The sequence below is a fragment of the Nanorana parkeri genome, unplaced genomic scaffold, assembly GCF_000935625.1.
Source record: "Nanorana parkeri isolate BGI_ZX_2015 unplaced genomic scaffold, ASM93562v1 scaffold663, whole genome shotgun sequence".
Taxonomy (NCBI): domain Eukaryota; kingdom Metazoa; phylum Chordata; class Amphibia; order Anura; family Dicroglossidae; genus Nanorana; species Nanorana parkeri.
The window spans coordinates 187,818-214,147 of record NW_017306931.1 but is presented as its reverse complement, the minus strand read 5'-3'; the positions used below and the strand labels follow the sequence as shown (position 1 = coordinate 214,147).

Sequence of the window (26,330 nt, the reverse complement as noted above, 5' to 3'; positions counted from 1 at the left end):
TTGTCCTCCTGTTGCCATTACCTGCTTGTCCTCCTGTTGCCATTACCTGCTTGTCCTCCTGTTGCCATTACCTGCTTGTCCTCCTGTTGCCATTACCTGCTTGTCCTCCTGTTGCCATTACCTGCTTGTCCTCCTGTTGCCATTACCTGCTTGTCCTCCTGTTGCCATTACCTGCTTGTAGTCTGGTTGATGTTACTTATTTATGTTTGCTTTTGGGTGTTTAGTTTTGCAGGTACCCACACAGGCAGACCAAACACTTATGACCACACCGGACAGGGCAGAATGTATTATATACAGTTTAATGACCAGCAAAACTAAACAACACCCAAAAGCAAACATAAATAAGTAACATCAACCAGACTACAAGCAGGTAATGGCAACAGGAGGACACGCAGGTAATGGCAACAAGAGGTATCTAGGACTGCAAAATGGGTAACCGGGCTTGGGACACAAACAGGGTACAGGACTGGTAACAGGACTCTGGACGGAAAGCAGGGTTCACCGGAACTGGGGACTCAGGGTTCAAGTTTCAGGAAACAGGAAACGATACTGAGCCATCATCCTGACTGCAGGGAGGGTTTAAATATCCTCCTAGGAAGCACCAGGTGATGGCTAAGTACTGGCAGCTGGGAAACACCCGCAGGTGAGCACTGGAGCTGCAGGTCTCAGCTCCTGCGCCACCTAGAGGCGCTCTGGATCCTAACACTGAAATTTCTAGATTGAATTTCTATCCCACTCCTAATAACCATATCCACCTAGAAGTTTGTAAACTTACTTATTGAAGATGCCCATAGGATGCACTTTCTTATTTCACTGACACCATTTCACTCAGCCCCGTGAATATGCACCTTCTTGTGTCATAACTCTCCCTAAGCCTGCCCTCTGCACTTCCCACAATGCATCATCATCATCACTGCTTGCTGGAAGCAATGCATGATGGGATATGCAGTCTTGAGGAATCGAGATTGCATTACAGCTAAGGCGCAAAGCACACTGGGAATCCAGGAAGTTGTTGGAAGTGATGGGCAGGCGGAAGGCAGCACTCACTACATACAAGGGATTTTTTTTCATGTTTTCTTTGATTGCATCACAAACAACTCTAGAATGTATTCCTATGACAATGCTGATGACTTTACAACTCCTTCAAAATATTGAATACGGCAAATACGCCCCAAAGAAGCTCCTGTACTTCTTTGAGAGTAGGGCATTTTGCAGCGCGTTCCTACGCGCTGTAAAACGCCCAGGTGGGAACCATGCCCATAGGCAATCATTGGTTTTCACATGTTGAGCGTTTTACAGAGCGTAGGAACGCGCTGTAAATCGCCCAGGTGTGAACCAGGCCTTAGGCTGGGTTCGCACCTAGGCGTATCGAATGTGCACGTTTCGTGCCACGCGTTTTACCGCGATTCGCGGTTAGAAAACACACGACAAACGTGCATTTCCGAGGGCTACCTGGCTGTATCTCAATGGATACGCGTGGCAAATATGCCCCAAAGAAGCTCCTGTACTTCGAGAGTAGGGCATGTTGCAGCGCGTTCCTACGCGCTGTAAAACGCCCAGGTGGGAACCATGCCCATAGGCAATCATTGGTTTTCACATGTTGAGCGTTTCACAGAGCGTAGGAACGCACTGTAAAACGCCCAGGTGTGAACCAGGCCTTAAAGTTGTACTTAGCAGAAGCCATTTCCTTTCAAATGCTTCCCCTTGTTAGATTCCATTTCTGTACACAGTAGTGCTTAGCAGGACAGTTTTCCCATACTCTTTGACATGAATGTAATACTTTGAATAGATGTAACAGTTTCCAGTATTAACACAGAACCAAACATCTGACACAATCTTTACCTTTAGTGTGATAGATAATAGCAGCCCTCAGGTCAAAAGAACCCCAGCTATCTTTGCAATCAAGATCTCCGTGGTACCTCTTATCTTTGGCGGAGGTCTGTAAAGTGTTTTTCAGGGAGGTCTGAAGAGTTACTTCTATTTCCAAGACCTTGGACTGAAACACTAATGAACCCTGGCTAGCAGCTTCAGGCTTTTGCAGCTCTCCTAAATGCTGTGGTCCTAAAGATAACACAGTCCCATCTCCCCCTGACCCATGAGCTGCTTTCAGCATGGCACCATCGGGAACTTGAGGGCTAGTCCGTTTCTCCAGCTCATAGGCCTTAGGGAAAACTGAGCGCTCATTTCCTGAGGAAACAACTTCGGCCCCCTGTGAAACCTGTGGGGTAGGGTGCTCCCAGACCATTGGCCCAATCTCTGTTTTGTCTGTTCCAGCCTCAGGGCCAACACTGGGTTCATTTATAAAAGACAAGCCCCACTGATTCTGGAAAATTTCTCCCAAGCTGTGTTGATTTGACGGTCCAGACGCTTCTCCCTGCACCACGTCAGGCAGGGCATGTTGCATATTTGAAGAAAATTTAAAAAGGCCAGATTTCTTTTGTTCAGGGGGATTTGAAGAGGCAAGAGAGGATTCTAGAGATGAAGGCTCTGCTCCCCCAGGCAGTGTGTGTGATACAGTACTAGCAGCAGCCATAAAACCCCCATCAGCGCCTACTAAAAGGGGGCCATTGGCAAAGTTAACTGTAGATACAGACTTCATGGCAGACATGGGAACCTGGGACACGCAGTTCAAAGCTGAAGTTTCCCCAGGTTGAGAAGAGAAAGGAAGGGAAGAAGAGGACACAGGATTGTTCTGGGCTGCTTTGTTGAGGTTTTCTTTAACTTTGCTTGCATAACTTATTTTGGGAACTATTTTAGCACTACTATTGTCAACTGGGAAAACAGGAGGTGGTTTAAACAGTGTCCAGGAGTCCTCTTTAGAGGAAGTGACTGGGGAGGCTTTCCCTTTGGGCCGGTCATCAAACTTTTTTCCAGCAATAGGTTTGGCATCCGAGTTTTTCCTCAGTATATCACCAGAGTTTGGTTTTCCCCGACCGGTGCCTGTAGATCCAGACTCACATTTCCAAGAGGCTTTACCATTGTCCAGTCCAGCCACTCCCTTCTGCTCTGCAAAACCCTCAGATTTGACATTTTCAGAATCCAGCTTCATATCAGAGTCTGACATTTTGCCAGTCAGAAGGTTGGAGCTCTCAGCAGGCTTGGCATTGGTACACTTGGCTTTCCTTTTTTTGGGTGTGGCATATCCACTCTCAGATCCACTGCCATCATTATCTGCACCTTTGCTCACATAGCCATTCGTTATAAAACCAGAGTTATTTGAAAGCAAACCGTTTTGAATAAGCCCAGCCTCCACTTTCTCTGTGCATTTGATATCTTTAGGTTTGCTTTCATAAGTCTTTTCATTCTTTTTGTCCATACTGTTTTTTTGGAGCAAAGTTTTAGTCTTGTTACTCGTTTTGCCAAAATTATTAGTCTTAGCCAGGTGCCTAGAATTGGTGTTAAGGTCGGCAGTGATCTGCTGGCTGCCGTTCGTAACCCTGGTGGCAGTCTGGCTTGCGGATTTCTCAGAACCCAGGATCCTTGTAGGGTTGTGACGATCACCTGTAGTACCATTTATCTCTCCATGCCCTAGAAAAAGACAAAGACAAACCTTACTATGCAGTATTGTATACAGTACCCTACCCCTCCATCCAAAACATGTACTTCAGCTAAAAGCACTATGCCCACTAGTATATTCCACTCGTAAGAGTAAAGAACACAGCACACCTTAAGATTCCCCTAGGGTCCCAGTCTTAAAGCAACATGAACTTTGATGTTGTGAGAGTATAGGTACGCACTACCCACATCTGCCAAGTAGTGTCTGAGTGGTACTATAACATAATAGTAGTGCCCATGCTCTCCTACAAAGCAGCTTTGAAGGGACTGATCTTGGCCACAAAATATCTCCCATCACCATTTAGTACCTGTGTTCCTCTACTTCATATTTTTCAAACACACACGGATTTCTACTTTCCACAATTCCAAACCACAGCAAGTTAAAAATTGATAATTTTTTTCACTTGTTCAGACTCCACAAATTAAATAAAATATCATGCACTACTACCATAAATAGAAAGGGACTGAGGTGTGGGTGATGCAGGAAAGAAACTGGAGCAGAAGTGAAGAAAATAACTGGAAAAGAAAAACATTGGATTGCCGAAATATGAAATGAACATATTAAACTGGAGAAAACGTAAACTAGTTGTCCAAATCCAACACTAAGGTTCAGTAACACAACTGAAGCAATCGTATGTGTTTTAAAACAATTAAACATCCGGACGCATTCTATATGTTGCTGGAAACCTCTTTATTGAAGGTCACTCAGTTACACAAAGTCCTGCATTTCACCTAATCCTGGGCTTACTCGTAGAGTTTCTGCTGTGGAAGAGCGGTGCAATCCTTTGAGTGTTTTGGAAACATTCTGATTTGTTGTTGAGGACTACAGTTGCATTTTAGAACAGTTATGTAAATCTTTCTAGTAAAGAAAAAAAAGATCGAGATTTAGCACATGCACTTTTTTTTCCAACAGTATATATATCACTTTAAAGCGACATTAACCTCTTGCCGTCCGCCCGTAGTAAAAAAACGGACTATTTGTAGATGCCTTCTTTGAAAATCTCTCACCCGTTTAACATATTTATTGCAAACCCAGACTGAATAAAAATACACAACGTCATGTGCATTACTTTAAGAACATATTGTCCTGCTCCTGTTTTCACACTAGCGCCGCAATTTAATTAAATTGGTTCTAATACTTTAATTAATATTAATGAGTTTGCAGGAATAACTATCTAGACTGTACAAAATGGGTCATCCTCAGCAAGCGGTTATAATCATGTCATCTGATCATGTCATCTAAATAGCAACAAACTCTCATCCTTGGCACGAACATGTGGTTGTGCTCATGGTATACTTCATGACTACACACATGCCCATGTTAGAAGAACAAAAAGGTGAACAAACCATTGTTTGATCAAATTATCTCTTGACAACTCGGAAGGGTTTCTTTTTCTGCAACCAAAAAGCCCAGCAGTGACTTAATAGATCAGGAACGTGGGCTACCTGGCTCCTAAGATTATGCAACTTTGTAATAAAATATCCCCGAATAAAAACACCACATCAAAAACATGGGTACATACATTGCCAGCATTTAAAGAAACCCGGGCAGAATAAAAATTAACCCGTGCAGTGTAGCTACCCCCCACACTGCAAGGGTTAGCTGCTCATTTTCGTCTAGGGTGTTAAAATACTCACCTGATCTCCAAGTTGCTAGACTGGTGCCCGCAGTCTCATGACATCTCCACGTCCATTCACTTGCCAGAGCAGGGGGAAGAGAGGTCAGCGGTCGCCGCCACGGGACCAAGGATGGAATGAGTGTCTTTTTTATTTTCCTCCCAGGACCAAAACATGTGAGGATTTAAAAGGAAGAGCAGCAAAGAGAAGGGAAACAACCATGGATTACAGTAAGGTGCACATTACAGTATTGGTTTATGTTAAAAAATGAGGGTTTAATGTCACTTTAACCCTTGCAGTGAGGGGGGTACCCCACTGCAAGGGTTAATTTGTATTCTGCTGGGAGTTCTTCTCTATGAAATGTATTTTAATGGATTAATGAATATGGAGCTGCCTGGCGTTCAGCTTTAAATTCACTTACATAAAAGAGTGTAGCAGTACCTTGCCTTTTGCAAGCACCACTCAGACTAGAGGAAAGGCAAGCGTTGGGGGCCATTCAGGCTCCACTGCAGGAACATTTGGTGAGTAGTAGGGCTGCAACAACTAATCGGCATAATCGATTTAACTTAATCACTATTTTTGAGTCACATCCAATTAGATCAGCTCCAAAGTATGTGTTAGATCTGTTAAAGCAGAACTCCAGGGAAATTCTTTTTAACCCATGCAGTGGGGCCACCTTCACATTGCAAGGGTTAACTGCTCATTTTTGTCTAGGTTTAAAAGTAACAAAGTTATACACACCCAATCCTCTGAGGCGGTTTGCTCTTAGACCGGTCCCTTCTCCACTGCAGTGATGTATGCATTTTCCTCGGTGTCATCACATCCTCTATGTAAAAGAAGTATCCACCCACACACCTTGTTCCAATGCATCAATCTGTCCTTTTATTGACGTCAGATACACATGGCATCACAAGTAGAAAGCAACGTTTCGGAACCTAGCATGGTCCCTTCATCAGGCAAGAAGCACAGTGATAACCATGGTGAATAGAGTGCAAGCACGTCCTATATAGAACGTAGTGACTAAGGGAACTTACACCGCTGCAGCGCAGGGGAAGTGAGGCGGAAGGGACCGGTCTAAGAGCAAGCCAGCTTTGGGGATCCGGTGTGTATAACTTTATTTTTTAACCCAGACAAATATGAGCAGTTAACCCTTGCAGCACAAGGATAGCCCCACTGCAAGGGTTAAAGGATAATTAAAGCCTCCCATTTTTGCATCTACTGCTAGCAAGCACTTTAGCTTCGAACAGCAGCTGGGAAATACAGTGAGAGCTGCACTAGTCAGGCAAGTAAACCAGCATTGATGAAGGTTTGCAGCAGAGGCCAAGGCATGTTTACGGCCTCCAATCCAGAGTTGGGCTTTAATACCCTAGTCTGTTTTTTTTTTGTTTCAATTCACTTACATAAGGGAAAAATCCCTTCAGACACAGGAGTCTCCATTGGAAAATGTCCCCTCTATACTTGTCCTGGTAACACCTCTGAAATGTTGCTTCACCTTCACTCTCCATACTGGAAGCAATAGTCACCAGGACAGAGAGGGCCACTCTCCCCAGCCTGATGCAGACAGCAATAATGGGGAAAAAATAAACTGCCAAGGGTTAAACACTACCATACGCCATCCAAAAACTAGAAACAAAAAGTTCCCCTTAAGATTTCAGCTCATCAGGTGGCAAGTGTTCCAGATAGTTTCACCATTGGGGCCTCATTGCAGCTACATGTACGGCCGGCCACATTAGTACACATGTATAGGTGGTCATTTTCAAATACATGTGTAGCTGGCTATCTTGCCATACATGTATGGGCAGCACCGTGATTCAGTGGTTAGCATCTACTCCTTGCAGCACTGAGGCCCTGGTTTGGCCATCTCTCTATACATGTGTGGCCTCTCTTTATACATGTGTGGCCTGTCATTTCTCCATACATGGCTGGCATCTCTCTATACATGTGTGGCCTGTCTTTTCTCCATAGATGGCTGGCATCTAGCCATACATGTGTGGCCTGTCTTTTCTCAATACGTGGCTGGCCATCTCTCCATACATGTGTGGCCTGTCATTTCTCCATACATGGCTGGCATCTCGCCATGAGTGGCCTGTCTTTTCTCCATACATGGCTGGCATCTCTCTATACATGTGTGGCCTGTCTTTTCTCCATCCATGGCTGGCATCTCGCCATGAGTGGCCTGTCTTTTCTCCATACATGGCTGGCATCTCTCTATACATGTGTGGCCTGTCTTTTCTCCATCCATGGCTGGCATCTCGCCATGAGTGGCCTGTCTTTTCTCCATACATGGCTGGCATCTCTCTATACATGTGTGGCCTGTCTTTTCTCCATCCATGGCTGGCATCTCGCCATGAGTGGCCTGTCTTTTCTCCATACATGGCTGGCATCTCTCTATACATGTGTGGCCTGTCTTTTCTCCATCCATGGCTGGCATCTCGCCATGAGTGGCCTGTCTTTTCTCCATACATGGCTGGCATCTCTCTATACATGTGTGGCCTGTCTTTTCTCCATCCATGGCTGGCATCTCGCCATGAGTGGCCTGTCTTTTCTCCATACATGGCTGGCATCTCTCTATACATGTGTGGCCTGTCTTTTCTCCATCCATGGCTGGCATCTCGCCATGAGTGGCCTGTCTTTTCTCCATACATGGCTGGCATCTCTCTATACATGTGTGGCCTGTCTTTTCTCCATCCATGGCTGGCATCTCGCCATGAGTGGCCTGTCTTTTCTCCATACATGGCTGGCATCTCTCTATACATGTGTGGCCTGTCTTTTCTCCATCCATGGCTGGCATCTCGCCATGAGTGGCCTGTCTTTTCTCCATACATGGCTGGCATCTCTCTATACATGTGTGGCCTGTCTTTTCTCCATCCATGGCTGGCATCTCGCCATGAGTGGCCTGTCTTTTCTCCATACATGGCTGGCATCTCTCTATACATGTGTGGCCTGTCTTTTCTCCATCCATGGCTGGCATCTCGCCATGAGTGGCCTGTCTTTTCTCCATACATGGCTGGCATCTCTCTATACATGTGTGGCCTGTCTTTTCTCCATCCATGGCTGGCATCTCGCCATGAGTGGCCTGTCTTTTCTCCATACATGGCTGGCATCTCTCTATACATGTGTGGCCTGTCTTTTCTCCATCCATGGCTGGCATCTCGCCATGAGTGGCCTGTCTTTTCTCCATACATGGCTGGCATCTCTCTATACATGTGTGGCCTGTCTTTTCTCCATCCATGGCTGGCATCTCGCCATGAGTGGCCTGTCTTTTCTCCATACATGGCTGGCATCTCTCTATACATGTGTGGCCTGTCTTTTCTCCATACATGTGTGGCATCTCTCTATACATGTGTGGCCTGTCTTTTCTCCATACATGGCTGGCATCTCGCCATACATGTGTGGCCTGTCTTTTCTCCATACATGTGTGGCCTGCAATTTCTCCATACGTGGCTGGCCATCTCTCTATACATGTGTGGCCTGTCATTTCTCCATACGTGGCTGGCCATCTCTCTATACATGTGTGGCCTGTCATTTCTCCATACGTGGCTGGCCATCTCTCTATACATGTGTGGCCTGTCTTTTCTCCATACATGGCTGACATCTCTCCATACATGTGTGGCCTGTCATTTCTCCATACGTGGCTGGCCATCTCTCTATACATGTGTGGCCTGTCATCTCTCCATACATGGGCTGGCCATCTCTCTATACATGTGTGGCCTGTCATCTCTCCATACATGGCCGGTCTTCTCCATGCATAGATGGCTGGTCATCTCTACATAAAAACACCCGGCCGGCCCTCCCTCCCTCCTATATACCCCACCGCGGGCCGGACAAACACACCTGTCCTCCTCTCAGCAATGGCTGTGGATGGAATGCCACCTCAGCACGTATCGGCCAGCCCTTCTCTCCCTAGGCTGTAGTGTCACCGGAACTCGGGGGTCGTTGTCACTCGTCGCACAGCTCCCATCGGTCACCTTGACTGCCGTCTCCCCAGTCCGAGCTGCAGCAGGGCGGTGGGGTGGATGAGGGCAGCGCCGCTCGCCATTCCAGTACTTAACCCGACACTGTAGACCATAGTGACCGGACAACGACGGGCCAGCCCCCGGCCTCTTATTTCCGGGCTCCTCTCATTCCAGAGCCGCCCCGCCTCTAGCCTGCCTCAGCACGGTACCGGCTCCCCTCCGCACACCATTCAGCACCGTGCGGGAGCCAGGAAGTCTCGCGTCACAACTTACTGATCTCGCGTGACTGCGCGTGGGCGCAAGCGCGGATTTCCCGAATGACGCGAGAGGTCAGAGCGGGAGCGCGAGCAGAGCGCATGCGCAGTGTGATGCCTCTCTACCTAGAGATGGATGGCTGGCCTTTTCACGTGGTAGCTCATGCAGAACAAACTGGGTGGGAAAATAATGCAGCAATGTTCCAATAAAACCTCAGAGAATCACGCCCCTCTACATGTCCACACAACGCGAGACACTGACAATAGTGCACACTGCTACTTGTACTCACTTTATGCAATGCAGCAATTAAAGACATAGCTACACAACAGACCCTCTAACCAAATTATACAACTATCTTCTTAAAGGAGAACTATGAGGTGAGTGCTTTTCACTCACCTCATAGTTCTAGCCGACCTGTGACAATGAGACTGTCACAGGTCGGCTTAGTAGATCGGGAGGTGAGCAAACACATACCAGCGTTCGCTCACCTCTCGATCCTGTCACGGCTCTCTGCCGTGACAGGGGAGGGCCTGGATTCCCCGCTCCGATCCGCCAGCGCTGACTGGGGGAATGGACGGGGGAGGGTGCAGCTGGCTCTGCCTTTAGATAGGCAGAGCCAGCTGCCAGTCACGCAGCTGGGAGGATCCCGGCACAATTGTCGGGATCCGCTTCAGCTGCGGCGTCTCAGTATACCGAGACCCCTAATGTCACCTAGGACCCCCCAAAAGAAGCTGATGAAGCACAGATCTGCTTCTGAAGCTGGAGAGTGACACAAGAATGCGGAAGTGTTGTGATATACAACACTTCTTGATGAGGAGAGGTGTAACGAGTAACGATCTCCCTCTGATCCCCTGTGACACAGGCGCCATGCTGATCTCGGGCTCGCACCAGGCACAGTGGGGCCCGGGACCAGCAGGACAACCTGGACACCGATCATCTACAGCCAGCGGATCGCTTGTATGTTGGCAGGCATCGCTGACTCTTTTTAAATATCGGGCATTTCCCGCCCAGCGCGCGCGAGGGGGCGTGTCTGAGCGGACGTCTAAAGACGCCCGCTCGGATCCAGAGAGCTCCCGGCCGGCTGTTTTTTTACAACGGCCGGTCTGGAGGTAGTTAAAAGAAGAATTTTGGGTAAAGAAAAAAAAATTACCTTTGCAGGGAGACTACCCCCACACTGCAAGGGTTAAGTGCTGCTTTGGTTGAGGGGGCTCAAAAAAAATCAGTTTGCTCGTCTGCCAGGCCAGGCAGGGTGCCTACATGGTGTCCTTACCACTCACCTGTAGGTAGATGCAAAGTCCCTCCGCATACCTCACAACGCTCCCGGCCTATATAGAAGATGGTTCTCGCAGTGATGACCACGGATGGCGCCGTGCAGACACAAGACAGAGGACATAAATCACCAGCACTCAATACTATCAATAAATATGTCCATTTATTGGACAAATCGTCACAGTGAGGAAAGCCAACGTTTCGGGGGCCGCACAGGGTCCCTTCATCAGGGCGTATGGCTTTCCTCACTGTGACAATTTGTCCAATAATTGGACATATTTATTGATAGTATTGAGTGCTGGTGATTTCTGTCCTCTGTCTTACCACTCACCTCTCTCCAGCTATGAAATGTCCATCAGTGTCCTCACGTCTAATACAAGCCAATGGACCTGCATAAGACGTGATTAGATCGATCGAGGTGATGAAACCACTGAAGCCCAGGGGAGAATAGGCTGCAGGGACCAGTCTAGCAGCAGGACCATGGATCAGGTGCGTAATACAGCTTTATTTGAGCCATCTAGACAAAACAAACACTTAACCCTTGCAGTGCGGTGGAAGCCCCACTGCAAGGATAAGTTCTTTGTTTGCCCATAGTACCGCAGCGCTGAATACTGAAAAATGGCCTGGATGGGAAGGGGGTTTAACACCGCGGATGTCAACTGGTTAAAGCATATCTACCGCCACACTGTTTTGTCTAGGGGCTGGAGTAAAGCAAATGTATTTACCTGATCCCCGCTCCCCCAGCGGTCAGCACTTTCTTCTTCTCCTCCTAATACAGGTCTATGGAGTATGCTTTAGACATGATGTCAGCTGTCCTTAGACCACGGGAGCGAGGGGGGAGACAAGGTTTGCGGGTAACCGGTCTAGCTTTTTGGTTTGCCCAGAGATTAAACTAATTTTTTGTATTATTATTATGCAGACAGGCTGCCGAAAAAAAGCTCAATGTATATAATAGGGATGGACCGATATCGGTTTTTCGGTATAGAGTACGGATATTGTTTTTCGGTACTCGCCGTTACCAGAAGTCCCATTAAGGAAGCCAGGCGGCGTGTAATAACTCATCACCTGGCTTCCTGATTAGCCTGGAAGGCGGGCGGCATGTAAAGACTCACCACCCAGCTTCCCGTTTAGCATGGAAGCTGTCACCAAGTGACGAGGAAGCATGGAGTCAGCTTTCTGCCCAATCAGGAAGCTGGGCAACAAGTCATTACACAGCCAAAGCTAGCTCCATGCTCCCTCATCACCAGGTGACAAGGGAGAATGAACACGGCTTTCTGGCCAATCAAAAAGCAGGGAGGCGCGTAATGACTCTCATCATTATACGCTGCCCAGCTTCCTGATTGGCTGCCCAGCCAATCAGGAAGCGGGGCAGCATGTAATGACTCGCTGTCACGCTTCCTGATACCAGAAGCTCAGCTATCGGGCTAGGCATCTGAGCAATCGGACGAGTACGAGTACTCGGCCAAATACTCGGGATTGGCACCGATACAGATACTAGTACCGGTGCATCCCTGGTATATAACATTTCTATTCTAATGCTGCAGCCCATGCTCAACACCCCTGTTCCAGGCACACACTCGATTCACAACACAACTGTAATTAACAACACTCGTAATTCCTAAGCAGCGTTGTTTGCTTGGAGTAGTGTGCAAAGGGCGGGAAAGAACGATGGAGATATGTAAGAGAAGAGGTCTAGATATCCAGTGTACTGCCAACACAGCCCAAGCACATACCCTGTTTCCCCGAAAATAAGACCTACCCCGAAAATAAGACCTACCCCGAAAATAAGACCTACCCCGAAAATAAGACCTACCCCGAAAATAAGACCTACCCCGAAAATAAGACCTACCCCGAAAATAAGACCTACCCCGAAAATAAGACCTACCCCGAAAATAAGACCTACCCCGAAAATAAGACCTACCCCGAAAATAAGACCTACCCCGAAAATAAGACCTACCCCGAAAATAAGACCTACCCCGAAAATAAGACCTACCCCGAAAATAAGACCTACCCCGAAAATAAGACCTACCCCGAAAATAAGACCTAGTGTGTTTTTTTGAAACCCAAAAAAATATAAGACAGTGTCTTATTTTCGGGGAAACACGCTAGTAGTAATAAAAAAACAAGGGAAAGGTTCAACAGGAAAAGGCAAGTTCAAAACGCACTATTAGGGCTCATTCACATGAGCCCTAATAGTAAGAAATAGTTTTTGTGCTTTCACACTTCAACATAAGGAATCCCATTAATGTCAATGGTACCTGTTTACACCTATACATTGTGTCACTTAAAAAAAAACCAGAATAAAGCTTGAAAAAAGAAAAAAACTAAATCGCCTGAAAATGCTCAAATGTGAATAGGGGCTTAGAGTTAGCAACACCAACACTGCAGTCTTTGTTCATTTTATTGTGACTCTGAACAACACTGAGCAAACACTTGTGTGTAATCTATCAGAACAGCCTTGATACTTTTTTTATAGACTGAATAGGTGGGAACAGAGGGTGCTCCGAGGTCATCCTTTCGGCACTCGTGTGTGTTTCTTCCCAATGCCCCTTACACCGCACACTGGCATGAATAGTATCTTTCTCATATAGAGATTTGGCCTGCTCTGGAAAATTGCTCACATCCTATCTGGTGTAAATGTGCCTTTAAGCTAAACTTGGGAATAGCTGCCCAGCTATGTACACACAGGCACTAATGCACAAATGTTTCCATGACATGTACAAGAATTCCTGTGTCAGCCATTCTCCTTGGCAGCTTCACACATTTAGTGGTGTAGAGCAAGTTAATATAAAGCCAAAACTTTTTTTTTTAGTTTTGGATAGCGTAAGGAATGGTTAAAACTCATCTTTTTTTTAGGTTTAAATACACTTTAAATACATAAAACAATTGCCTGTGTTATGTTCCTGGCATAAAGAGCATATCATCTCGATACTTATGGGCTCATTTATAAAACATGGCACTAGTGCCCCTAGATGGCGCTGACGAGTACAGGAAATTGCAATACTCATCAGCGACATTTAGGGGTGCTAGTGCCATGCAGACAAATCTATATAAATGAACCCCCTAGTCTTGGCCGCACACTGATCCCTGTATACCTGTGGGGCTGAAAACTAAGAAGACTGCAAAGGAAAAAGATCTCTCTCGTACTCCGAGGCTGCTCAGATACATTCATCACCCACAATGCATGCCATATTGTGGAACTGGCAACCCTGGTATGTGAATATTTTATTGATTTATTTTACAGATGTTTTGAAACAGTGACTAAAAAGGTATAGTCTGCTTAAATCTACTACACATACATGAGGGCCCATGTACTAGGTGGGCAGTTGCTCAAAAAATTCAGCATCGATGAGCGTTTTAGTGCCCTTTCAGTAGGGACTCCATACAATCTGAAGTATCTATACATCTTAAAGCAACCCGTCACTATACCAAAATGTCCAAGACAAGGCATACTTGAAAAGATGTAAGCATACACTTCTCCTACATGCCCTCTGCGCTGCTCAATGCCACTCCATTTGTGACAAATGCTTCCCTGAAGCCCTCTGGGAAGCTGGCAGTGTCAAGCACAGTGGTCCACCCCCAGCTCACTGGTTCCTCCTGATTAATGATGATGTATGGGGGATTAGTGCAAGCCCAACTCACCTGAGTTCACCCAAAACCGTGACTGGGTCGGGAGGGGTGTGTCAATTATTTGCGCAGAGGGATTCCCCTCCGCTTTGCAAGGTGTAGCTACAGAGCGGGGATGCCCCTGCTGCAAATGAGTGGCCTGAGAGTTTTGCACAGGCTTGGGTGAACTCGGTTGAACTGGGTTCACACCAAGCCACCGCACACTACTACTCCTGTATAGGACACAGTAATGATGTGGAGGTTGGCAAAAGAAACAAGTGAGAGCTGTGGGGGGACCCCGGAGATTAACACTACGGGAAGTGTCTGTTTCCAAGTGGACCTCAATGGAGGGGGCATTTCTCAGTACTAGAGCAGAGTTCAGAGTTCAGCAGCATAGACATTAGGAAAGGACAGTATATACCAGGGGTAGGAAACCTCAGCACTCCAGCTGTAGTGAAACTGTAAATCCCATCACACATCTGCCTCTGTGGCTGTCAGAGTCTCGTGATGCCTTATGTGACTTAGCTAGTAGCTCCACAACAGCCGCAGTGCCAAAGTTGCCTACCCCTGATTCTGTATATACAGGTACGGGTGTTATAGGTATGCTTGGTCTCAGACATTTTAATATAGCAACATGGTCACTTTAATGCATTCATTCACTTTGACATGGAAAAATGCTCCATATCTTGCCTGCTCAATGCTCATAAGAAATGAGCAATTTTGCTATTAGTATGTCATGCAGTAAGTAGCATTCAGCGTGCATCGAGAACATATGTAAATCACTCCACTTATTTGGTGATCTCAAGACATATCATTATCATAATTGACAGTGGAATCTGTCATATCCAAAGATCTTTTCTACGCTTGGCTTTACAAGCCCTGATTCACAAGCGAGCATTTTTCAGCTTGAAGCTCAAAGCTCCAAAATGCTCAACAACCAAAATCCAATGCTTTTAAATTGTGTCCGGTCACATACGAGCGCCCAGGCGCCTGTAGCTCGACGTCTGAAGCTCAAAAAGATACATGAGCTACTTTTGAAGCCAAATGGGGCATTTTTGCCTTCCTAGTAGCTAGCTTTCCATTGTCTAAAACAAAAAAAGGCTCGAGATAATACACCGAAATAAACCATTCAAAACCGCACGAATAAAAATGCGCCAAAACCGCACAAATAAAAATGAGCCAAAACCGCCTGTAAACACCCACACTCAGGAGTGCAAACAAGGGGTGCCCATTGTTTATATTCACAATATATTTTACCATTCTTTAGGTTCACATGGCGCCTCTAGAAGTTGAGAGCATGAGACTGCTAGGTGATATACAGGTGAAACTCGAATAATTAGAATATCGTGCAAAGTTCATTTATTTCACTAATGCAACTTAAAAGGTGAAACTAATATATGAGATAGACTCATTACATGCAAAGCAAGATAATTCAAGCCGTGATTTGTCATAATTGTGATGATTATGGCTTACACCTCATGAAAACCCCAAGAACCCCAAATCCACAACCTCAAAAAAGTAGATTATTACATGCAATCAATAAAACAAGGATTGTACATAGAACAATATCGGACCTCTGAAAAGTACAAGCATGCATATGTACTCAGTACTTGGTTTGGGCCCCTTTTGCAGCACTTACTGCAATTACTTTTGCACGATATTCTAATTATTCGAGTTTCACCTGTATATAGACAGAAGGAAGTCTACTTATTGACAGTGTGAAGAGGCAGATCAGTGGTGTAAACCAGAAAACTACATAAGTAAATAGCCCTCCGGGTATAATGGCTCTCTAGGGGTCAGAAGTCTAGCAGGTGTGTAAAGAGCTCCTATTTCCCACTGCAAGGCAGATCGGCCAAGACCAACAGCAGGATTAGCAATTCAAGAATACAGTGACACACAGGCCAAGACTCAGAGCCGGGAATACTTAAGATTGGACCCTCTGGGTTTCTTGCAACTGATCTACAAAAAGGTATTACAGTATTAAAATATAGGACTGAACAAGTGCAAACACAACAGAAGCAAGACAAAATCAGTTCAGCTTAACATAGTAAAGGGACCCTGTCTTATGGGAAGTACAGGGGCTGCCTTTACTGGCCTACTGAAGAAAATAATAGCTGCCTGGCTGTGCCGGACTTAAGTACTTTTGAGTTACAGAATGAGAATGAGAATACTGTAAAGCAAGGGTTGGCAAACTCTGGCCCTCCAGCGGCTGTGGAACTACAAATCCCATGAGGCATTGCAAGACTGACAGCCAAGGGCATGACTCCCAGGGGATTTTCTATCAGCCTGGAGTAGAGCTTTAAAGAGGATCTAACCCTTCCCCACCCTCACCAAAAAATTAAGTTTTACTTTTGCATACACTTCAAAGCTACCATACATATACCATAGAGAACATTCAACCAAGCTTAGCTGATCACCAATGGTCTCCTTATGGCCAGTAATAGCTGGGATGGAAAGGCCTTGTTTATCTCTGGTGAAAAGCAAGAATGACATTGCAATAGGCAGGCGATACCACCCGAGTCATCGATTCTTCCCTAGGTGATGTCTGGAGAAGCTGCACAGTATCTGACATACAATCTTTTCTGAGATGATGTTAACTAGCTACACTGGGTGATCTTAATCTTAATACTATGATCACTATTACAGATAAGCACAAAAGATAAGAACTGTAGTGACATGAGAACTGGTTTCTGAAACCTATAGAATATACAGTGGCATAGTGGTTAGCACTTGTGCCTTGCAGCATAGGGGGTCCCCAGTTCATATCCTGGTCAGGACACTAAGTGCAAAGAGTTTGCATGTTCCCCCTGTGCTTGCGTAGGTTTCCTCCGGGTACTCTGGTTTCCTCCCACACACCAAAGACATGCTGTAAGGTTAATTGGCTCCTGTCTAAACTGGCCTTGTATGTGTGTGAGATAGGGACCTTAGATTGTAAACTCCTTGAGGGCAGGTCACTGCACACTTAAGCTTCATTTTAATACCCATGTGAACAAATACTTAGTCTACTACTTACTTCCAGTATAATCTAAAGAAAAACAAACTTTGACAGAATAGACTGAAATCACAGAGATATATATATATATATATACACACACATAAATAAAAACATATAGATAGATAGATAGATAGATAGATAGATAGATAGATAGATAGATAGATAGATAGATAGATAGATAGATAGATCTAAAGTAAGAATAAAAAGAATGCGTAGGGCTAGCACATTTTTATGCAGATATTCAGACCCAGATAAGGCACACAGCAGTAATGCTATAGGTAGTCATGCATATTGAAGCTTGTGCAAATCCAAGACCCAGTTTAGTGCATAAACCTAGAAGACAATGTTCTATGTTAGGGAATAAAAGGGTTGCCTGCATTTTCCTCATCAGAGCTCACAAGACAAAAGAGATCGAATTGCCTCCACACCAGCTAATGCTACAAAGAATAAACAGACCATATCACATGCCTAAATGCTAAAAAAAAAAATATACACACTGACTATGCAACATGTAAACAAAATGAGGGATAAATACCAGAGCCTTGGATAACCCCGGTACTGCAACATGTTGCCGTGTCCTTATACTATCAGGGAGTTTGGAAATCTTTTCTGCAGACTAAGCAAGGCACAGTCATTTCTGACACAGAAAGCACAGCTGCTACATGCCAGAAATTGTACCTTACTGCTATGTGCGGTCTTATTTTTGTGTTTAAAATCTACTCATAGTCCTTGCGAAGAACTAATGGCAAACCAAAAGGAACGGGCAACATCCTCCTCATATAAAAGGACAAGTTTGTGTTTAGGGCAAACTATCAGGTTCACTTTAGAGCGAGTATGGTTAGGGGAACATGATACCTTCTCACCACCCAGTTTGCCCTATGGAACTCCTCACAAGTTCAGCTACATGAGTCTGAGGACCTCTCCCCCCTGCGACAACAATCAGCCATTGATCACACCAAACGTATTGTTGGGGGCCAGGGAAAGAGTCCCCAGAAAATGGCCATGAGAGGTGGTCACCATCCAGGTTTCTAGAAGGATTTACATTTTAATTATCTACAAACAGCTCTCACCTCTGGGGAAGTGTGTACACCAACTGAACCAATATCCTTAATTTTCACTTATAGTCCAATTACTGTTGGGTTTTTATTGTCACCTGCATCCCTTCTAAGGACAGAAAATAATTAGAAATCACTCCAACTGACACACAAGGACATTTTCATTAGAGTGGTGAAGGGTTAAACTTGACAATGGTTTTATTGTAGCCTTTGCCCTAAGGCTGAGCACCCACCTTACAACCATCGCAAGAATTTTTGCATAGGCAGATCGTACTTGCGATGATCGCAAGCCACGCCCCCTGAGGGGCGGGCTTCCGATGACCGCAATGCCGAACGGGCAGTGTGCGCTTGCGCACACCGGCCCGTACGGCTGTTACCGTACGGACATGCCACAAACCCGCTGAACATCGTACGATGCTCGTCGGGTTTTCGAACATGCCCGTAAGTTTACAGTAGTAGAGGTCGCACAGCTACCACACACCTTACGATAATCGTACGATCGCGGGATTTCCCGCGATTATCGTACGATAATCGTAAGGTGTGTGGGGACCTTAAGGCCTTGTTCACAGCAAGCGCGGAGCAGATGCAGAGCATATCAGGTGCAGACCGGATCAAAACTGCATCCAATGTATTCCAATGGTATTTTTTGCTCCAGTTCACATCGCAGCGTTCAGGTCCAGAGCAGGTGAAAAAACTGCAGCAGGCCCTATTTTACCTGCTCTGGATCTGCAAACGCATCAAAAACGCATGCAAATGCCTGGAACGCACTAAAAAGCCCATTTGAAACTTTAAAAAAAAGAAAACATTTTTAGCCAAAAACGCATCAAAAAGACTAGCGTGCGTGTGTAGAAACCTGACCGGATCTGCTCTGCATTTGGTGGGAACAAGGCCTAAAGAGGACCTTTACCCATATCTGCAAAATAACAAAGGCACCTTTAGAAAGGTCTAGTAATGACAATCTACAAACCGATACTTCTAGATAATTGCTGGCAGTGGCCATTTTAACAAAGGACAGGTTACTAGATCTCACTTTACTTCCTGGAACTCTGGCACAAGTGACTAGGACGTGACCATGTACAGCATCTCAGGGGAGGAAAATGCCTTTCCCCGAGATCTTGTGAGATTACAGATGAGATTTCCCAGCAATGCTCTGCTGATGCTGATGAAAATGCAATGCACGGGCACGATTAAATCATTTGCACCAAAGTGGACTAGGAAGTGGAAACAAAATTGTAAGTAAAATAAAAAATATGTTTTTTTAGCTAATGAATGTATGATGATTTCAATTCACCATGCCGAGCTGTATGCTGATACGAGTTTTATTTAAAAGGGGGAAAGATCCTCTTTAAAAAGGGCCATACCCTGCTCAAATGTTTACTGATTCCTGTGAGGAGGATCAGGCCTGTGAGGAGGATCAGGATGTCCAGAATGTATGTTGAATGGCGGCTGATATAGTTCCTGAGGCTGCCGCCATTCAACATACATTCTGGACATCCTGATCCTCCTCACAGGCCGGTTCACATCTGGTTCCCAGACCCACATAAGTAAGTACATTATACATATATATTTATTGTTCCTGTCACCTTCCCTGATATGTTCGGTCCAGGTAGTCAGCTGACCTAGTTTTGCGCCCTCTTGTTGTTCTAACAAGGCTGGTTAGACCCCACAGAGCCCTGCTACCCTGGTGAGGCCCACTCAAAGCTCTAGTTAGACCCCCCTCTGTATGTGCGTTATAATTAATCGAAATTAGTCGATTAAAACAAAATTTGATTAATCGAACAGGAAAATTTTAATCATTACCAGCCCTAATATATATATAGTCTCATATATATATTGATGCTTGAAGACTATATATGACACTGAAAACTCAATAGTCTGCAGGCAGTACATGGAGAATGTTAAAGAGGAGGGTAAAGGTCTGCATTAAAGAGGCATGGTCATCTTGCCCATGCAGTTTAAGTTAAAAGGGTCTCTGCAATGACCCAGTGTCACTGACCAGGCACAGCGGTGAAATCACTCCTCAGTCATGTGACAATACGCAGGTACACAGGCAAAGAGATTGGCTTTTGGGGGGGGGGGGGGGGGGGGGGAGATCTGGTAAAGGAGGTTGGGGCATTTGCTGAGGTCAGCAGTTTTACCAAGAAAGAATTGAGGGTAAATACCCAAAGAGAGAATTCAAAAACATTTCCATTAGTAGAGCAGGGGAAGGTTTGAGCACCTGTCAGCTTCTTATTACTGTCTGTGTTGCGGTTGCAAATTTCTCCTCACTTTCTGTTTGATGAGAACAGTTGTCTTGGCAATATCAACTCACCCTGAAATCCAACTCACCCTGAAATCCAACTCACCCTGAAATCCAACTCACCCTGAAATCCAACTCACCCTGAAATCCAACTCACCCTGAAATCCAACTCACCCTGAAATCCAACTCACCCTGAAATCCAACTCTCCCTGAAATCCAACTCTCCCTGAAATCCAGGGAGTCACTCTGTTTTTTACTTCTCTCCCACCCAGTCCCCTGCATGATGCATAGCTCTAACTTGATACTGCTTACTCACCAGAGACCTGACCCGGCCATCTTCATTGCATACTTGCTAGGAATCTAATATTTTACAAGACAGTCCTGGTATGTACATGGAGGATATTGCACAGTACAACTTCTTTAGTTATACACGCTGGATATAATTCTGTTTTTGTTTTTTGTATGTAAACATGACACAGTGCCATTGTGTCTTCTGTATGTAATTTCTTAGTATCTGTCATTCTGTCTGTATGGACTGTGCTCATTAGTACATCTCTCATTCTATTACCTGGGTGTAATTCTCATTATCTGTCCTTATTCTGTCTGTAAGGACTGTGCTTAGTAACATTTCTCTCATTCTATAGGCTGGGTGTAATTCTCATTATCTGCCCTTATTCTGTATGTATGGACTGTGCTTAGTAGTACTTCTCTCATTCTATAGGCTGGGTGTAATCCTCATTATCTGTCCTTATTCTGTCTGTATGGACACTGCAGTGTATCACTTCTGCAGGCCTGTATGCTTGGCTTTAGTACATCTGCACAGACACTGCAGGTACCAATTTGCTTACATTCTTGTAAGTAAATCCAGAAAGTAAGGAAAAATTTCTTAAAGGAGTCAGTAATCCTTCCATACTCTATCCAAAACTACAAGAAAAAGAAGTGTTGTCTATACAGACACTCTAAACCTGCACGTGCAGAAAATCAGAGGTTGTCATTGATGATCTCTTAAAAATGGTTGTTTCTTTTATAAAATGTGTGACTTTGACTGCAATGCAATTGACACTTTAAAGTTCCTCTTCCCGTTCAATGAACCTTCAGCATACCACATGCTTTCAGGAGTGTTGAATGTCTGGTCCCCCGCTGTGCACGGTTTTGCTACATCACTACTACACAGAACCAAGCACCAGACACTCCTGGAGATGTGTTGGTCGCTGAAGATCCTCTGGCTGGCCTAGCTCTGGTTCACACCTGGGTGTTTTTCAGGGCTGATCAAAGCGCTGAAAAACGCTCAAACAGTGAAACCCCATACTTCCCTATGCGGATGGTTCCCACCTGGGCGTATTTCAGCCCGTGGAAACGCGCTGAAAAACGCCCTACGACCAAACAAGTAAGAGCAAAGATCCAAGGTGCAGGGAGGGGGACAGGTAAGTATTATACCTCTTCCATCACAAGGTTCTCTCTTTTAGGACCCATTCACAAATCATGTGTCGTGCTAACATGTGCTTCTCTTTCTGTGATTAACTGCATAGAAATGCATGAACTGAGGTGCGTTACCAAGTGGCATCTCAATGCACTGTTACAGTAGCAAGCAAGTAATGCACCCACGCTGCAAGGGCACAATGCATAGCCTGCGTTTAGCAAAAGTCCTATTTCTTGCGCATGAAGGAATTCTGCCAGCCAATCACAACGAATGGGCGGCCTTAAAGTGACAGGAAAGCTAAACCTTTATTTTACTTACAGTTTTGGATCTGGTGGAGAGGGATTAAGAGACCTGTCAGGTCTTTATTGCCGTCTGTGTCCCCGTTATGGAGATTCACCCTCTCTATTTGTCCTGGCGAATTATCACAGGAAGGAAAGAAAATGCCACATTTTGGGTCGTCATCAGAACAGGAATAGAGGGGAAATCTGTCAATGGGGACACTAGCTCTGGTGACCCTACTAAGCACCGGGGACTTCCCACTATTTGGAGAGATCTCCTATCGCTTCCTGTTGTGGCTATCAGACAGGAAATAAAGGAAAAGCTCCCCAATGGGACACAGATGGCAAAAGAAATAAAGCTGACAGGGGTTTTATGTTTTGGCTTTGATTTTACTTTAATGCAGTGTGCCTCCAAGCAGAATTTTTCTTAACCCTTGCAGTGGGGCTACCACAGTACTGCAAAGGTTAAGTGCTCAATTTTGCCTAGGTGCTAAACAAAAACATTATACTCACCCAAACTGTTAAGCCGGCTGCCTGCTTCCCCGGTCACTGAAGCCCCTGTCCTCCTACGCTGCAGCATTGGAATGTTGCTCAGCGTCTTCATGTCTATACACATTATATAGAACGTGATGAATTACCGGACCTTAGAGCGCTGCAGCGGACAGAGAGAGAAGCTTCAGGGACTGGTCTAAGAGCAAGCTTGGGTTAGTATAACTTTTTTTTTAGCACCTACATAAAAGGAGCACTTAACCCTTGCAGTGTGGAGGAAGGAACACTGCAAGGGTTAAGAAATATTCTGCCCGGAGTCCTGCTTTAAAGAGGAACTCCATTAATTTTAAATACATACCACTGTAGTGGGGCTACCCCCACACTGCAAGGGTTAAGTGCCCATTTTGTCTAGGGGAGGCAGATAAAGCAGATATAGTTGCCTGAACCTCAGTCCCACTGGGCTGCTAGACCAGTCCCCACAGCTTCTTTTCGAATGGGCTGCAGCGATGTAATGACAGCTAAGGCAAGTCTCTCGCTTTGCATTAGTCAAGGGACATTCCACAGCCGGAGAGAGGTAAGCATTAACCGATGTGGGGCCTCGGATGTACGCAGCTACTTGCAGAAAGCCACACATGCATACACCCCTGGGTGCAGAACGTTTATGGCTAGGGGTGTAAGGCTTTGTGCTGTTGAAGCTTAATGCAAGCAGTGGCATAACCTGGCATACAGCTACCTACACCCATTCACGACCTATGGGCGGCTGTGCGCTGCAGCTGCGTATCCCAGACGCAGAAATACATCCGCATGCATGATGCCTTAAACATGATCACAGACAAACCACACAGAAAGTTCCGTTCATTTTCCGGAGGTGGTGGTCTGCTAACCCTGGGCCTAGTTTCAATGGCATCCCTTGCTGACCGAAATACATGTACATGCCGCTTCCCTGGCTGCCATTTCTAGTCCCATACTGGAACACAAGCCAGGTATACATTCTTCAGTCACTGTATACATGTTCCAGGTCAGAGACATCAAACATAGAAGTCAGAGGATCAGTATGACTGCCAAAGAATGAGGTCAGCAATGGCAGCCCCCTCATTTCTCTGCTACTCCACTGAATAATTGTGTACAATACAACATTCCAACGCCCCAACTTCCAGATGATTCTCAGGACCTGCAGCATGACTCTATGCAAGGAAAGGGTGGCCTGTTATATAATAGAGCCTCACATTCTAGAATATTCATCTGGAGGCAGGGACACAAGCCTGCCCTGAAGGAGAGACACATCGCTCCAGAAGGCCATGCGTGCCCTTATTAACACCAAACAAGGACCCACCGCAGGCAGCCGGTAGCACTGTCTAGACGGGCGGGGGGCGTCAGGCGAGTCCCCGGCTCCAGCTCACAGAGCAGGCCACATCGAGCAGCTGATTGGAGGGGGGAGGAGAGGAAAAAGCACGTAGCTGCTGGCCAGGAGGATTCCATTAACCCCATAGAGTCAGCGGCCTTTTACCGACAGTATGCACTTTACATAACTACCAACACACCGTTTATAGGTGACAGCACACTTCCCAAAGCCCGCTGATCACTGACAGCCTGGGTCAATAACTGAACGCCGCCGTGAGGGGAGTCCACCGACCTCTGTAAACACCCGTCGGCGCCTCCCTCAATACCAGATCATCGATCAATCGGCACCACCACGATATGGCCTACGGATAAGTCCTCATCAATGCACACTATATGGCCTATAGATCAGTGCTCATCAATGTACTCTACATGGCCTATAGATCAGTGCTCATCAATGAACACTATATGGCCTATAGATCAGTGCTCAATGTATACAGCATGGCCTATAGATCAGTGCTCATCAATGTATACAGCATGGCCTATAGATCAGTGCTCATCAATGTACAAAGCATGTCCTATAGTTCAGTCCTCGTCAATGTATACAGCATGGCCTACAGATCAGCCCTCATCAATGCACACTATATGGCCTATAGATCAGCCCTCATCAATGCACACTCTATGGCCTATAGATCAGTGCTCATCAATGCACACTATATGCCCTACAGATCAGTGCTCATCAATGTACACAGCATGGCCTATAGATCATTGCTTGCCATGTACACAGCATGGCCCATAGGTCTCATCAATGCACACTACATGGCCTATAGATCATTGCCATGACCTTTAATTGTCATCATTGCACACTATATGGCCTATAGATCAGTGCTCATCAATGTACACAGCATTGCTTATAGATCAGTGCTCATCTCCACTATATGGTTGATAGATTATTGCTTGCCATGTACACAGCATGGCCCTTAGGTCTCATCAATGCACCCTATATGGATCGTTTCTCATCATGGCACACCATATGGCTAATCAGTTCTTATCAATGTACATTATATGGCCTATATAGATCATAACTCATTAAGGCACACTGTACGGCTCATCAATATCATATAGATCAGTGCTGATAAATGCGCACTGTATGACCTTTAGATCAGTGGTGATCAATTCCCAATCACACATGAGATCACCTGCGGACTAATCCCAGCTTTCACATATGACACATCACCAAGTACATAGCCAGCAGAATGAAGTGTGCTGGCGCTGGAGGAGGAACTTTGACAATCGCTACAGAAGACAAGATGAAAATGTAACATCGTACAGCAGCTTCCATCGGGGGAAGTGAGAACTGTAACAATGTATCAGAATGCAGGTCAAAAGGCTGAGCTATCACAAGGCATCAGTGACTGATCCTGACAATCTACCCGGACCTGAGTATCAGAAGACACATCCCAACACAGCCATAGATCCAATGCTAAATAAAGTGTTTTATACATACAGCATGGATGTCCACCCAGCCATTATCAGCTAGAAACACATGATCTCCATACACAGGGTGACACATGCAAGCCACGACTCCCCCCTTCCCCGGGGGCCATCACCACCAGCAACACATGTACATTTCCATTGCAGTACATCCCTCCCAGCACCCTTTACCCCCAGTGATCGCATCCCATCCTCCACAAGCGGACCTGTTTTCTTCTGGTGTGCTTCCTGATGTTGTAGGGCGTGTTTGTTGTCATGTTTTATCGCCTTTGGCTGATATTTAACGTTGCCCTCTGCTCCATGCTGCACGCTTGGGGTGTAGTAGTAGTAGGTGCTGTGTGAAGGCTGTGAGTGGAGGTGGTGGTGATGATGGTGGTGGTAGTTGTGGTGATGATGGTGGTGGTGGTGCTGCTGGCCAGGCTGCTCCTCCATTGAAAGTGTCTGGGCTCCCCCTGTGCTGGATCCAGAGCACAGAGCCCCCTCTCTCTAGATGGGAGAGTGCAGATGTGCCTCTTTCACTAGGACAAGCCGGTTGGCTTAGGGACTTTCTAGAAACGATTGACTGTTTGTCTCCAGCAATCAGGGATCTCCAAGTCCCTCTCCTCCCCTCCCTCTGCCCCCTCCATGCATCCACTCCCATGTCTCTCCTCCCTGCACAACTTTGCTTCTGCAACCTCACAGGGCTGGGCTTCAACGTCAGCACTATGACTACTTGTATGCCACAGCACTCTGTACAGGCAGCAGACACACAGCAAAACTCTCCC

At 45.9% G+C, this 26,330-nt stretch overlaps 1 protein-coding gene across 2 annotated transcripts in view; it reads right to left on the bottom strand.

Annotated features, from left to right (window-relative positions):
- The window catches only part of NUFIP2 (NUFIP2, FMR1 interacting protein 2), a 35,074-nt gene extending 8,973 nt beyond the window's left edge, over window positions 1–26,101 (bottom strand). Inside the window, exons 1-2 of one of the 2 annotated variants that reach the window (XM_018563424.1) lie at window positions 25,773–26,101; window positions 1,843–3,528 (exon numbers count right to left, since the gene is read on the bottom strand). In XM_018563424.1, the coding sequence (XP_018418926.1) occupies window positions 1,843–3,528; window positions 25,773–25,998 (1,912 nt within the window). In that variant the 5' untranslated portion in view covers window positions 25,999–26,101. Of the gene's footprint in view, window positions 1–1,842; window positions 3,529–9,006; window positions 9,254–25,772 lie in introns of those variants that run through there. The other variant, XR_001941578.1, reaches the window with a different exon arrangement.
- Between the last annotated feature and the right edge of the window lie 229 nt (window positions 26,102–26,330).